The sequence below is a fragment of the Schistocerca gregaria genome, chromosome 1 (genome assembly GCF_023897955.1).
Source record: "Schistocerca gregaria isolate iqSchGreg1 chromosome 1, iqSchGreg1.2, whole genome shotgun sequence".
NCBI classification, from domain to species: Eukaryota; Metazoa; Arthropoda; class Insecta; order Orthoptera; family Acrididae; genus Schistocerca; species Schistocerca gregaria.
In genome coordinates, this window is record NC_064920.1 from 1,175,012,427 (window position 1) to 1,175,027,447 (window position 15,021).

At 41.0% G+C, this 15,021-nt stretch overlaps 1 protein-coding gene across 1 annotated transcript in view; it reads left to right on the forward strand.

Moving 5' to 3' along the window:
• LOC126284419 (serine/threonine-protein phosphatase 6 regulatory ankyrin repeat subunit C-like) overlaps positions 1–15,021 on the forward strand; it is a 591,030-nt gene that overhangs the window by 433,377 nt on the left and 142,632 nt on the right. The window contains exons 8-10 of the mRNA XM_049983337.1: positions 1,552–1,653; positions 1,730–1,813; positions 7,250–7,348. Coding sequence (XP_049839294.1) covers positions 1,552–1,653; positions 1,730–1,813; positions 7,250–7,348 — 285 coding nt within the window. The remainder of the gene's footprint in view (positions 1–1,551; positions 1,654–1,729; positions 1,814–7,249; positions 7,349–15,021) is intronic.

Here is a 15,021-nt window from a genome sequence, read left to right on the forward strand (position 1 = left end):
TGCCCTAGTAGATAGTGTCGGAAGTTCCATGCGGCTTTTTGCGGATGATGCTGTAGTATACAGAGAAGTTGCAGCATTAGAATATTGTAGCGAAATGCAGGAAGATCTGCAGTGGATAGGCACTTGGTGCAGGGAGTGGCAACTGACCCTTAACATAGACAAATGTAATGTTTTGCGAATACATAGAAAGAAGGATCCTTTATTGTATGATTATATGATAGCGGAACAAACACTGGTAGCAGTTACTTCTGTAAAATATCTGGGAGTATGCGTGCGGAACGATTTGAAGTGGAATGATGATATAAAATTAATTGTTGGTAAGGTGGGTACCAGGTTGAGATTTATTGGGAGAGTCCTTAGAAAATGTAGTCCATCAACAAAGGAGGTGGCTTACAAAACACTCGTCGACCTATACATGAGTATTGCTCATCAGTGTGGGATCCGTACCAGATCAGGTTGATGGAGGAGATAGAGAAGATCCAAAGAAGAGCAGCGCGTTTCATCACAGGGTTATTTGTTAACCGTGATAGCATTACGCAGATGTTTAACAATCTCAAATGGCAGAGTCTGCAAGAGAGGCGCCCTGCATCATGGTGTAGCTTGCTCGCCAGGTTTCGAGAGGGTGCGTTTCTGGATGAGGTATCAAATATATTGCTTCCCCCTACTTCCACCTCCCGAGGAGATCCCGAATGTAAAATTAGAGAGATTCAAGCGCGCATGGAGGCTTTCAGACAGTCGTTCTTCCCGCGAACCATATGCAACTGGAACAGGAATTGGAGGTAATGACAGTGGCACGTAAAGTGCCCTCCGCCACACATCGTTGGGTGGCTTGCAGAGTATAAATGTAGATGTAGATGTAGAAATGGCCATAGTCTGAGCGGAGGATCAATCTTTACATTTGCTTGAAGTAGTTTAAAAGTTAAAATCCTGTGGTCTATTGGATACTGGAATCCCACTCATCCTCAACATGATGTCAGCATCTTAACACCTGTATGCAGTGTTACTTTTGTATACATCACTGTACTAATGAAAGAAAATGTATAATGCCATAAAAATCAGTTAATTGTGTAGCTGTTAGCCTTACCTTCTAGTCGAAACATTTTATGTTCACAATCTGTAATGAAAATAATGAATTTTTGAAAATATAATGTGATCGGATAGATAAAAAATCCACTCACTAAGCATCAAGCAGCAGCTAAAGAACTCATGTATGAGAGTTATTAAGCATGCAAGTTTTTGGAGCCAGTGGCTCCTTATTCTGGCAGAAAGGTTGAAGGGGACAACCTTCTGTCAGAAGAAGGAGCCATTGACTCTGATAGCTTGAATATGTAATACTTTTTATATACGTGTTCTCCTGCTGCCACTTGGTGAGTAGATTTTTACCTGTCCAATTACATTACAATCTATAATGATAGTATGTCCAGTCAAACGTTAAAATATTTATGTCATTACAGTGTTTTTTAATTTGTAAAAACTGTTTTAGAAAATTCAATATTTGATTCAGATTCAAATAAATACTGAATGTAAGTCTGAGTTTCTTGTATTTTACAGTTAACTAACAAAGTAATTGCTGAAGGAGCGGACGTGAATGGCAGAAAAGCTCGTGGGAGATTTTCACCATCAACAGAGAAAGGCCACACTATAAGATGTTTGGTTAGTTCAAGTTTTATATAATATGAAACCAGTACACAGATATCATTGGCATGTAACATTTCTTTCTTTTTTGCAGGGATGCTACACTGCAGGAGATGGTGTAGTGCATGATGAGCTGTCAGGCCACTCCCCTCTGTTTGATGTTCTTCGTTCTTTGAAGGTAAACAAGTATTTGGTTCACATTAGTAGACATTTTGTAACTGACAATTGATTATCATTGGAAAATTGTACAACAGTGGTCAGTGCCTCTGTCAATTAAAGTGAGTGCCGTGAAAAGCTCATTGAGAAGAAATAAATACTTTTAAGTTCACCAGTGACTTGTAATTCTGTCAGGTAATGATAAGAATTTCTAACAACAATTAAACAGATTGGATAGTTGAATGTGATGGATACCATCTTGAAAAGAGATTGTAAGATGAACATAATCAAAAGTAAAACAAAGATAATGGAGTGCAATTGAATTAAGTCAGGCAAAGCTAAGGGAATTAGAATAGGAAGGGGGAAACTAAAAGGCATAGTCAAACTTTGCTATTGATGGATGAAATAAAAACTGGCAGTAGCAACAAAAGCATTTTTGTGCAAGAGGAATGTGTTCATATCTAACAAGAATTTATATATTAGGATGTATTTTCTTAAGGTTTGTGTATTGAGTGTAGCTTTTTATGGAAGTGAAATGTGGACATTAAGAAGTTCAGGAGAAAGATAATACAAGCTTTTGAAATGTCATGTTACAGGAAAATTTCGGATAACCAAATCACTTTAATGAGCTAGGCCAAGTCCCAACAGGCAATAAGTGTGCGAAGCGCAGACTCAACTGAGAACGTGAATGACTCATAACGGAATGAGGAAGAGAGCCCTCCACTCTGGGATTTCAGTAGGTGGGTTGTTAGTCCAATTCATGATGTGGCACTGTCCGTGAGCTGTATGTACTGACCTCACTGTGATGCTCCGGTCACTGTTTGACTGTGCCACTGTTTGGCTGCCTTTCCCCTTACCACCAGATGCCAACATGGGCTAGATGAATTATACCAAGATGAGTGGCGCCAACATTTTGTTATGTCCATGGCCTCCATGGCACCATTATGTTAGATGTGTTAACATGGGGTTAGCACACTCCTGTCCCCTTGGCAATGCAACTGTGAGGCAATGTACATCTGGTGTCCTTCTCCCGCAATGTGGGATGGCACGCAGCACACAGGAAAGTGATGCCCACGTCTTCAGGGGAACTGTGGATAGGCGCCTGTGGAGAAGCCAAAAACCCACTGTCAGCCAGTAACAGAGAGTAACTGGGAATGACCCAGGTGGTGATGGCTCTGTTGCTTCAGGACACCCACAGTTGCAGGGGGCACTAACCTAAGAATGGAGTCAATGGCAGTGTCCAGGGCCTTGGAGGAAGGTGTAGGAGTTGGTTGTTATATTGCCTGTTTACCATCTGGAACCACTAAATGCTTGCTCATGGGACTAGAAAAGATGTCAGAGGAGACTCCAATGATGGCAGCAAGTGAGAAGACAAGTGCTCCAGGAGGGAGAAGGCCCTGGGAGGCATGTGCAGGCATGGTGGTAAACTTATAGGTAAATGTTTCCAGTTGGTATAAATATAATATAAGTGTTGTTACATTAGTGGAAGTGTTAGTGAAGTGTTAAAGAAGATTAAACGGAATAAGAAGTTTATTTTCCTTCTCTCGCCTATAGCACGGATTTTAGGCTTAATTTCACACGCATGTATCATAAGTAAACAGTGACTTAAACTTATATGTAATCACCAGTTTTTTAATTCAGTACTCTTTCAATTTATTTATATCTGCCTGAATAGCTTCTAGGGTCCTTTGTTTATGTTTTAGTCAGTACTTAAAATCATTATATATAATTTCTGTTTTTACCATGAGTGAGAAGGGTGTGACATGCCATAGTATCGTTAGTTCCAGGGTTTGGTGTGATGGGTGCTGTAGTTTCTTTCATTGGGGCGAATGTAGTGGCGTGGAAAATAGGGACATAAATGAGGCTCACCAGTGGTATTGTAGGATCTGCAGTAGAGATAGGAATATACTGGAACAGGAAGGGAAAATTGCAGCTCTTCAAGCTGACTTAGACAAGGCAAGGGAGGATCTGGACAGGTTAAAGAGGGAGAAGGGTAAACAGAGGTGGGAAGTGGCAAAAGGTAATAGGGGCAACAGGCAATGGAGAGCATCAGACAGCTTTGTCATAAATCTTGAAAACAGATTTGACCTGTTGCCTCAGTCAGAATCAGATGAGCCTCATGTAGCTGTAGATGTAGAAAGGGCACACAAGCTTTCAAGGACTTGAAAAAGGTAGGGAAATTTGTAAAGAGAAAGAAAGTTCTGTTGTTAGGTGGTTCCCATGGTAGAGGTGTTGGCGAAATTCTGCAGGGAAGTCTAGGTCCAGAGTACCAGGTCACAAAATTTTTCAAGCCAAGTGCAGATCTGGGTCAGGTAACAGAGGATGTAGGTTCTTTATGCAAGGATTTCACAAAGAAGGATGCCGTGGTTATAATGGGTGGTCCAGGAAATAGCATTGACATAGACTCTGAATATTCCATTGAGAGTGACCTGGTGAAGATAGCACCAGCAACGAAGCATACAAGTGTGGGATTTGTGTCTGTGTTGAGACTCCATGGTCGGCCTAATTTGAATTCTTCTGTAGGGAGGGTAAACTTGAGTTGGAGTGGCTGCTTAGGACAGATATAGGGTCCCAATTGGTTTCATTCCTGTGGATGCTATCGATAGGTGGGACTACACTAGGCATGGCCTTCACCTCAATAGGAAAGGGAAGGGAAAACTGTCTGGGTTGATTGCAGAAAACTTAAGGGGGACACTGTCACAAGTGGTAAAATACCAGTGGTCACAGGTGTCAGAGAGATGCCTTTTTTAGGATAGGGAAGGGGGAAAGAAAACGAGTTTTAAGACAGATTGTCAGACACACTCAGTTTGAGAAAACAGATGAACAGGAGTCAGATTTTAGCAAACAGCCTCCATTTAAACAATGTTTAACAGAAAGTAATCAGAAACTGCCATTTCATCTTCACCAAAGCAGTTATAATCCCATTAGTATGCACTATCAGTTATCTTTATTACACCAGAACATTCTGGGACTCAGAAATAAATTTGATGAACTACTCATTTGTATTGATGAAATGAATTCATCTAACCAAATTGACATAATCTGCCTCTCTGAACATCAAGTGACACTGGTATAGATATGTTAGACATTTCAGCATTTAAGATAGCTTCCTACTTCTGCAGAGTAACTATGGATGAAGGAGGAGTTGCCACATCTATTAAAAACTGTCATAAAATCAAGAACGTTGACATTAATAAATTATGTTTAGAGCAGCATCTAGAAGCATGTGCAACAGAAGCAGAGTTCCATTACAGATCCTATATAACAGTAACTATTTACCGAGCACCTGCAGGAAATTATAATCTATTCATAAATCATCTAGAAGCTCTTTTTGTAAATAAAATAGAAAGAAACTTCCACATGGGAAAAATATATTAAAAACAAAGATTCCAAGACTTACCAAGTGGGAAAGCGCCGGTAGATAGGCACAATAAATAAAACACACAAACACACACACAGAATTTCTAGCTTTCGCAACCGACGGTTGCTTCTTCAGGAAAGAGGGAAGGATGAGGAAAGACGAAAGGATGTGGGTTTTAAGGGAGAGGGTAAGGAGTCATTCCATACCCGGGAGCGGAAAGACTTACCTTTGGGGGAAAAAAGGACAGGTGCACACTCACACACAATACACACATATCCATCCGCACATACACAGACACAAGCAGACATTTGTAAAGGCAAAGAGTTCGGGCAGAGATGTCAGTCGAGGCGGAAGTACAGAGGCAAAGAAGTTGTTGAAAGACAGGTGAGGTATGAGCGGCGGCAACTTGAAATTAGCGGAGGTTGAGGCCTGGCAGATATCAAGAAGAGAGGATATACTGAAGGGCGAGTTCCCATCTCCGGAGTTCGGATAGGTTGGTGTTGGTGGGAAGTATCCAGATAACCCGGACGGTGTAACACTGTGCCAAGATGTGCTGGCCGTGCACCAAGGCATGTTTAGCCACAGGGTGATCCTCATTACCAACAAACACTGTCTGCCTGTGTCCATTCATGCGAATGGACAGTTTGTTGCTGATCATTCCTACATAGAAAGCGTCACAGTGTAGGCAGGTCAGTTGGTAAATCACGTGGGTGCTTTCACACGTGGCTCTCCCTTTGATCGTGTACACCTTCCGGGTTACAGGACTGGAGTAGGTGGTGGTGGGAGGTTGCATACGACAGGTTTTACACCGGGGGCAGTTACAAGAGTAGGAGCCAGAGGGTAGGGAAGGTGGTTTGGGGATTTCATAGGGATGAACCAAGAGGTTACGAAGAACTCGCCCTTCAGTATATCCTCTTACCTTAGGGGGAAAAGAAAATGAACCCTCTGAACATATACATAACAGCTTGGACGATGGTTCAATCCCGTCTCCAGCCATCCTGATTTAGGTTTTCCGTGATTTCCCTAAATCGTTTCAGGCAAATGCCGGGATGGTTCCTTTGAAAGGACATGGCCGATTTCCTTCCCAATCCTTCTCTAACCCGAGCTTGTGCTCCGTCTCTAATGACCTCGTTGTCGACGGGACGTTAAACACTAATGTAACCTAACCTAACATAACATAACAGCTTCAAAATCAAGCAAAGCTGACAAGCGTATCCTTGAACAATGGCAGGATAACTATCTATTTCTCAGTGTTGGAAAAAAAAAAAAAACAATTGTCTGGTTCTGGAGTCATTTTCACTCAATCAACAGGACCTGTTCATAATACCAAATAAACACACAGGTAACAACCATTCATCTGATGCAATGTCTCTTGTGCAGCTTGTGGATGTATACTCTTTTCACCAATGGAAAAGTTCATGAACATTTTAATAAGTGAGTTTTACTCAGCAACATTGATATTGAACTCCACAACTCCACAGTCCTAATGCTATCTTCAGCCTTCATGCACTTATCCATAATCAATTTAGTGCCCCCATATTCTTCAACAAGATCAAGAGTGCCTGGGAGAAAGTTACATTTCCAGCTGGATGAAAATTTCAAGTTGCTTGTACCCAATTGCACAACTGCATCATTTATCCAATTTGCACATGTCATTTACATTTGTGTTTAACAGATATCTACATTGGTATCCACAGACATGGTTAATGATAGGTACTTACAGCTAAATGTAATAAATAAATAACAATAACCATTATGTTTTACCTGTGTTTCCTGTCCTAATCATTATTATGCCACTATCTGTAAGGCTCAGAAACATGTATAATTACCACTATGGACAGCTAAATTTGGTGCAGTAAATACTGATTACACCTGACATTTCCATCATAGTTAATATTATTTCAATATCAGTGAGGCACTTCATGACTGTACATTGTGGAACTGATTCAGGAAATAATTACCTAGAGAGAAGCTGTTGCTTTCTCAGTAATTTTTAATTGTTGCTGTTTATCTCTTATTGCTAGCTTAACATTTTCTTTTTTATCTTCTTGATAACATTGATATTTATCCTTTACAATTTGTGTTTCCCATTTCTAGATGGTCAAATTGCTGATTGATGCTGGAGCAAATGTGAATTTCAAAGATGACTATGGTTGCACTCCACTTCACAGAGCCCTTGAAAGTGGACATCATGAGGTATGGTACTCACACACTATGCTAACAAGAAAAATATGTTGTACACTAAATTAAATTGTGTAGTAGTATTTCTTCGCTACTAATAGTTTGCATGAGCCAAGCTCTGAAAGAAGGTTCTAAAATTAGGTGTATGATTTTGAAATAAGTGTACATGGATAGAGAGTCCTCAAGAGAAGTGGAAGTACTTTAGTCCTGCCCAAGGAAAACTTTGGGACCCTTGTTCTTCATATTGTATATTAGTGACTTTCTGCAGACAATACGGTTACCTATAATGAAAATTGTTGTGGTTGGCAGGAGAGCCAACCGTGTAGTAAAGGAGGCCGAAATGCAGGCGTCTCAGCTCACGCAGGCTGGCGTGAGGTCTGGAACATGACAAGGGAATTAGAATTGAGAAAAATGGACATAGCTGGTGGAATACTTAACTTTAATCCATTAATGGAGAACGTCGCTCTTTATGATACATGATTCACAATATCAATAGTACAGATACTGGTGCCTTGCTAGGTCGTAGCAAATAACGTAGCTGAAGGCTATGCTAACTATCGTCTTGGCAAATGAGAGTGTAGAAGTCAGTGAACCATCGCTAGCAAAGTCAGCTGTACAACTGGGTGAGTGCTAGGAAGTCTCTCTAGACCTGCCATGTGGCGGCGCTCGGTCTGCAATCACTGATAGCGGCGACACGCGGGTCCGACGTATACTACCGGACCGTGGCCGATTTAAAGGCTACCACCTAGCAAGTGTGGTGTCTGGCGGTGACACCACAAAAATCTATCTGAAAAAAGCAGCACAAATATCCAGGTCTTGATAACTTTTCAGAATGATTTAAAAACAGGTAACTTGTTTAAATGTTCAAAAATCTAAAATTGTGCATGTCACAAAATGCAGAGATATAGTATGCTATTAGTACAACCCCAATATATCACATATGAAATCAGGAGATCTTAACACTACCTGTGTTAAAAATTTGTAGGGATATGAATTGGAAAGATTGTGGGTGCTGAATTGTAGATAAGGTAGCATAAGTGTACAGTGCTCTTACATGTACTGGTTTAGTTTCCATTTTATGAATTTGCACTGGTTATGAAAGGCCATGATCCGTGTGAGTCATGTGTCAGTGTCAGTACGCAAGTCACATGAGATGTGATGGACATCAGGCTTTCCATCTGTCTTGTTGACACCATTTCATTGTTTTTAGCATGAGCAAACAGTGAACATTGGTAGTGTAAACAGTGATGGATAACAACATTGGATATAGCGCAGTGCAGTGAAATGTAAAAAAAAGTATAAATTGCCAATATAATGTTTCTGGAAGATTTTTCATTGAACAATGGAGATGGCTGAGAAGCAGAAGAAGATTTCCGTACCAGAAATTTTTGATCATTAATTAAGTAGGGACCTATCCTCATATGAGTTGGGTGGAGCTAGTGAAGAAATTAAAACTGGTCCCCTCAGCTCTCACCACCTTACTGAAAAACCAATCATCCATAATGGAAGCTGTTGAGAAGTGTGGAAATTTGAAGCATATGCATATGCAAATATGATGCATATGAAATTTTAGAATCTTAGACCTACAATGAAATGGAACTTGTTTTAACAACTTAGTTTCAAAAGCACATGCCACAAATAGTTGAACTGATAAATTTTGACAGTGGCATATTGTTGTATATAAAACAGAATGTGGGGAGAGTGAAAGTGTGGACTAGCAGACTGTCGTTCAATGGATGCAGACTTTCCCTAGTCTCACAACTGGCCGTGGGCTATGGAACCTTATTTAACTCTGACAGAAATGGCAAATTCTTTAATTCAATACTGGATAAGACATTCACTTTTCATGATGAAATTGCCATGTGGTATGAAAAGCAAGGAGGGCTTACCATTTTGTTGAACGAAAACATTGATGGCAGTGATAAACTAAAATCTTTGGTTGTTGGAAAGCCTAAAAATCCAAGGTGCTTCAAACATACTCCTATCTTTCAATGTAAATACACAAACAATACTAAAGCATAAGAGATTTGATAGGGGTGCACTCTGCTGTTGTTTGTAAATAGATATGTAGCATATCCTCCAGATGTTTCATTTCTGAAAAATCTAAAAATGTTTTACCTGACATCCAATTGTACCTGCTGTCTGCAGCCTCTAGACTTGTGCATAATATATGTCCTTAAGCTTAAATACTGGACAGCTCTGGTAAGAAAGATTTTGAATGCCATAGACCAAAGAAAGCCAGGAAGCCAGTGTAACATGCAATTTAAGGTACAAATTTGATTATGTATTCATGGAGGCAAGTGAGTGCTCAAACCATCAAAAACTATTTAATGAAAGCAGGATTCCATTTTTGCTCCAGTGGAAGAATTGTAGGAGTACCATGAATTAACAGGGAATAATTATGTAACTTTTGAGGACATTGTGGCTCTAGATGATAATGTGGTCACCACAGGAGTGCTGAGTGTTGAGGAGTTGACTGCTGAGAGAAGCATGGGAAATTGAAGTGAAAATAAAAGTGATAGTGTACCCTCATATACTAGGCGTCTGAAGGATTTGAAACATTCCGTAGGTTCATGATGGTCCATAAACTTGAGGACACAAGAGTAGCAAAACTTTCTCATTTGGAGCAAGCAATGTTTCTGGTACAGTTCAGAAGAAATAGGAAGCAAATATGCTTGCTTGACTACTTAAAAAAATCCTAGGTATCAGTAACTGATGTTCAAATTGTGTACATTTATTGATTTTTGTGAAAATTTAACTTAAGTTGTGTTTTACAATTCAGTTATTAAAGTAATTTTTTGCAGCTAATTTTTTTTTAATTTGTACATTTACTGTATTTTCTGTAATACATCCCCAGTAAAATTTGACCTGAGTTTCATAATTGACAATTGGAAATCTTCCTCTTTATAGAATTTTCCTCTATACAGTGTTCAGAATTTGTGATCTCTTAAAAAATGTTATACAGTATTATCACTAAGTGCACTCAGCCAAAAAAGGGGCCAAACATGCCACTTAAGTGAGATTATGGATTACAGACCAGTTAGGAAGCAAAGAGTGTTTTGGATTTACAGACTTAATTTATGGCTCACAGTATTAGTAAAAAATGCATATTTGAGGTGCTTGTACGGTGGAGAGATGATTTATACCAATAAAGTGTTCAAATTGTATTCAATTGTGTGTTGCATAATTTAATAGTGTAAGAAACCTTATCCACAGCAGCCTGAAATATATGTTTTGGAATGACTGGAGCTTACGAACCAAGAAAACAGAAAATTCACTGTTGGCATTGATGGTTCAACTGATTTGTAACAAATGGGGACTCTAGTCAACATTATTACAATGGTTGATATGGAGCAAAATAGTAGCAATATTGTTGATCAAGAAGGACAATTGAATGTTTCAGTTAACAAAGAACAGATGTTAAATTTTGCTAATTCTGTGAACTGTGAAATAAAGGATAGTGGCATTTGCAAGTGAAACTAGGGATGTGGAGTTTTGCACATGGAAAAAATTAAGGAATGCAATTGGTAGGCAGTGAACAGAGCTCACTAATACATTTAATCAAAAGCATGATGGTCTTCGAAATGAATTTTAGGCCAAACTAATGCTCTCAGAACTGAATTTCAAGATGTTAGGACAGAGAGTGCTTGGGTGAGGGGAGAGGGAGGAGGGGGGGGGGGGGGGGGGGAGAACAAATAGGTGGTTAGCAAGTCAACTGGCAGGAGTGAGACACAGTCCAAAGAGTGAAGTAGACAAAATTCACTGGAAAGTTTCAGAATGTGAAAAGGGATAGAACAAAGCAAATAAGTAGTTGATACAGGTAGAGATTCATGCAGCACTATGTTCAAATAGATTGTAACATTGCTTTCATGCAGCATTATGTTTAATAGATTGTAACATTACTAAATTGCCTCAAGCAGTTGTGAACAGTGGGATGAGTAAACAAAACTTCTGTGGGTATGAAGCCAGAAATGATGTCCAAGCAGCAGCTTTTATGAAACAGTTCATACATGCATTTTGAAACCCTTATACAAAACAGACAAAATAGATATATACGTCAGCCACATGTAGGATAAAGCACATATCTGAGGTGTCACTCTATACAAAAAATTATTCCACAATACAAAGAATTGCTATAGTAATATAGGGCAATAAAGATGTAGATCTGCATTTACAACTTGATGTGTAGAAGGAAATAATGGAAAGGTATGGATTAAAAATAAATAAAGATAAGAGTGAGGTAATGGTATTTGGAAGAGACAAATGGATCAACAGGAATATTACTTTGAATGGAGAACCCCTCAAAGTGGTAGACAGTTTCACTTATTTAGGGAGTGAAATATCTAGTGATGGAAGAATAACCAATGCAATTAATAATTACAGAAGGAGGCAATTTCTACCAAACAATAAAACACCTGATTTGGAATAAGGAAGTTTTAGAAAAAGCAAAACTCTTTATGTATAAGGGTTATTACTACCCTATGGTCACTTATGGAGGAAAAACTTGGACAATGACAGAAAGGGACTGCAGCAGACTGCAAGCAGGGGGAAATGAAATTTCTGAGTGCAGTTAAAGGGGAAAACAAGAATTGACAGAGTAAGGAATGTAGATATTAGAAAAGACATTAAACAAGAAAGTATGAGAGAAGAAATAGAAAAAAAGAGATTAAGATGGTACAAGCAAGTTAAGAGGATGTGTGGGCAGAGATTTCCCAAAATTATGGAAGAATTAAAGGTGGATGGAAATAGACCTAGAGGGTGCCCAAGAACATGGTGGAAAATGGGAGTGAGAATATCTGTGGAAGGGAGAGGTGTGATCTGGCAGCAAGTGAAGCAAGAAAAGTGGTGGCAGGAGTGAGCCAAGTGGAGAGAACTCGTGAGCACCCAGACCCAGCAGTAGCTGGAGTGGGGTCAACAACAACAAAGAATATAGAGCAGCATTATTGAATAAATTTTGGATCCAGAAAAACAATCAGATATAAAATAAAAAAATCTTCCACCTTTGAACTACACAATACCTTATATTTTTTGCAAGAGATTATGCAGAAATATTAGAATTACAATGCCCCCACCCCCCTCAATGATCTAATTAAAAAGAAACAGTTAATTTTAATTCAAATACAAAAGTTACCACTCTTGGTACATGAAAAGTTGGCACTCAGAGTGCAGTTGAATGTGGAGCAGTTGTGTTTAGTGATCAGTTGAACTGAAATCCTCCCAGCAGAATGACAACAACAAGAAAGCAATAATGGTGATCATGAATTACAGACAATCTAGTACAGGATGGTGCATGAAATTTCACACACTGAAACTTGTTTATATAATTACATTATGGGAATGAGCCAGCAAGGGTGGACGATGCAGGCAGGCAGATGGTGGGGTGTAGGTGTGGCAAGCCCGGATGCTAAGTGAGCAGTCCGGCGAGATGAAGGCTTGTATCGTTGTCTGATCACATTCACAAGCTAAGGTGATATTGTGTGCAACACTGAAGTTTAGCTGGTCATTGGGTGGTGAGGTTGTGGTGTCTGTGAGTAGAATGAGAACTCGGTCATCGAGAGTTATGATTGAAATGTCGTCCACGCGGTGTGGGGGTATGTTGCAGAGCAGGGTGACTGTGGGAGAGGCTGTCTCCGTCGTCGGTGAGGTAGCAGCAAAACCCACACATGGGGCGGAGGTTGACATATCCGAGATACGCGTGAATGGCAACAGGGAGGCGTTGGGTGAAAAAATTGGCATGGTGGGCTGAGGAGAAACGTTGTTGGGCTCCACGGTGGAAGAGAGACTGGCGGGAGAGTTGTTGGAAGAATCTGACTGAGCCAGCAGGGGGTGTCGGGGTCCATGAATGCTGATTAGAGTTGGTGTAATGAAAGAGTTTGGGGAGAGTCTTTGGCAATGATGTCGAAAGTTGTATCGCCTTGACGGAGGACTTTAAAGGGGCTGAGGTAAGGTGGTTTCAGAGGTTGTTGGACTGAATCGTCTCTCAGCATCACATGGGAACAATTGTTAAGAGTGGTTGGCACCTAAGTGTCCAGTGGGGGTGGCCCATAGGTGGGTGCAGGTGCACATGTTTGAAGTGAGTACGCATGCGACTTATGAAATCTGGGTAGGGGGGGAAATCTTCAGGTACTTGAGACTGAATGAGTTCCCCTGGTAGGATGGGTTTCTCCCCAAAAGCAAATTCTCAGATAGCTCTCTGTAAGTTGGGCTTGAAAGCTGAACAGAGGCTGAGGAGCACCCATGGACGGGCTTCGGACCAGAGGCAGTCGTGGCATCTGAGGGCTGTTTTTAGAGTGCGGTGCCACCTATCTACCAGCTCATTGCTTTGTGGTATGAATTTTCTTTATGCCGCAGATGTTACATAAAATGGTGAACAGGGAAGACTCAAACTGCCAACCCTGGTCGGTGGTGATGGTGGTTGGACAACCGAACCTAGGAATCCATGAGTAGATGAAGCCCTTGGCCACGGTCTCAGCTGTGATGTTAGGTAAAGAAATTGCCTCTACCCAGGGGGACATATGGTCAATTGCGGATAGAATGTATCTGTGGCCCTCCGACAGTGGAAGAGGACCGATAAGTTTGATACGTACATGATGAAATTGTTCTGGGGCAATGTCGAACCTCCCCAGTGGTGGGGTGGCATGGAATTGACAGGGGATGCAGCTGTGTGCCCAGGTCTGACAGTCACTTTTATATTTTTCGAAACGAAACACTCAGAGACAATCCATGTAGTGGCATGGATGCCAGGGTGAGCGCGTCAAAGGCCTGCTGGTGCTGAGGGGGATGGGGGTAGAAATGGTCGTAAGGTACCAGCAAAAGAGTTGCACCACACCTTGTCCACAATGCCGGGGAATTTAGCTTTGGTAAACACAAGGGATGTTTGAGGTTGAGATTCCTCGCCAGAGGCTTTTAGGGCAGCCAGGTTGAATAAGTCTATGATGTGCAAAATAGTTTTGGTCCATGAGAAAAAATCTGTAGCAATGTTGTCTGTGCCTTTGATGTAGCGAACGTCGGTTGTGAATTGGGAGACTAGATCAAAGTGGCAGAAACGCCAAGGGGGTGGGTCCTCGAGGGGGTTGCAGAAAGCGTTTGCGAGTGTTTGCAACCCATGAGGATGAAGAACGAGCGACCCTCCATGTTGGGGCAGAAGTGTTTGATGACCTCGTAGACCGCAAGGAGTTTTGTATTGAAAGCAGAGTATTTCTTCAGAGCTGTTGATAGTTTATTTAGAGAACAAAGAGGGGTAACCATGTCTGTCTTGCATTGCTGTAGTACTGCTCACACTGATGTCACTGGCGTCCACAGTGATGAACAACTCAGCCGAGGGGCCAGGGTGGGCGAGCCTCACAGTGTGAGCTAAAGAAATCTTTAGTGCGTTGAATGCCTCCAGCATGTGTGCAGTCCAGCGAACGGGTTTGAGTCCTGAAGTCTGTTTATCTGACAGCGAGTCTGACAGTGGGGGGCCTGCATGACGGCAGAAGAGGGCAGGTGATGGTGGTAGTAATTTATTGTGCTTAGGAAACATTGGAGTTCTTTGTAAGTAGCAGGAGGCAGCATTGACGTGATGGCCTGCACGCGAGATTTGGGAGGCTGTATTTTGTGGGTGGAGATGGTGTAACCAAAGAAAGTGATGGAAGGCTGGCACAATAGGAATTTGTCTTTGTTGACCTCAATGCCGTTGGAATTCAAGG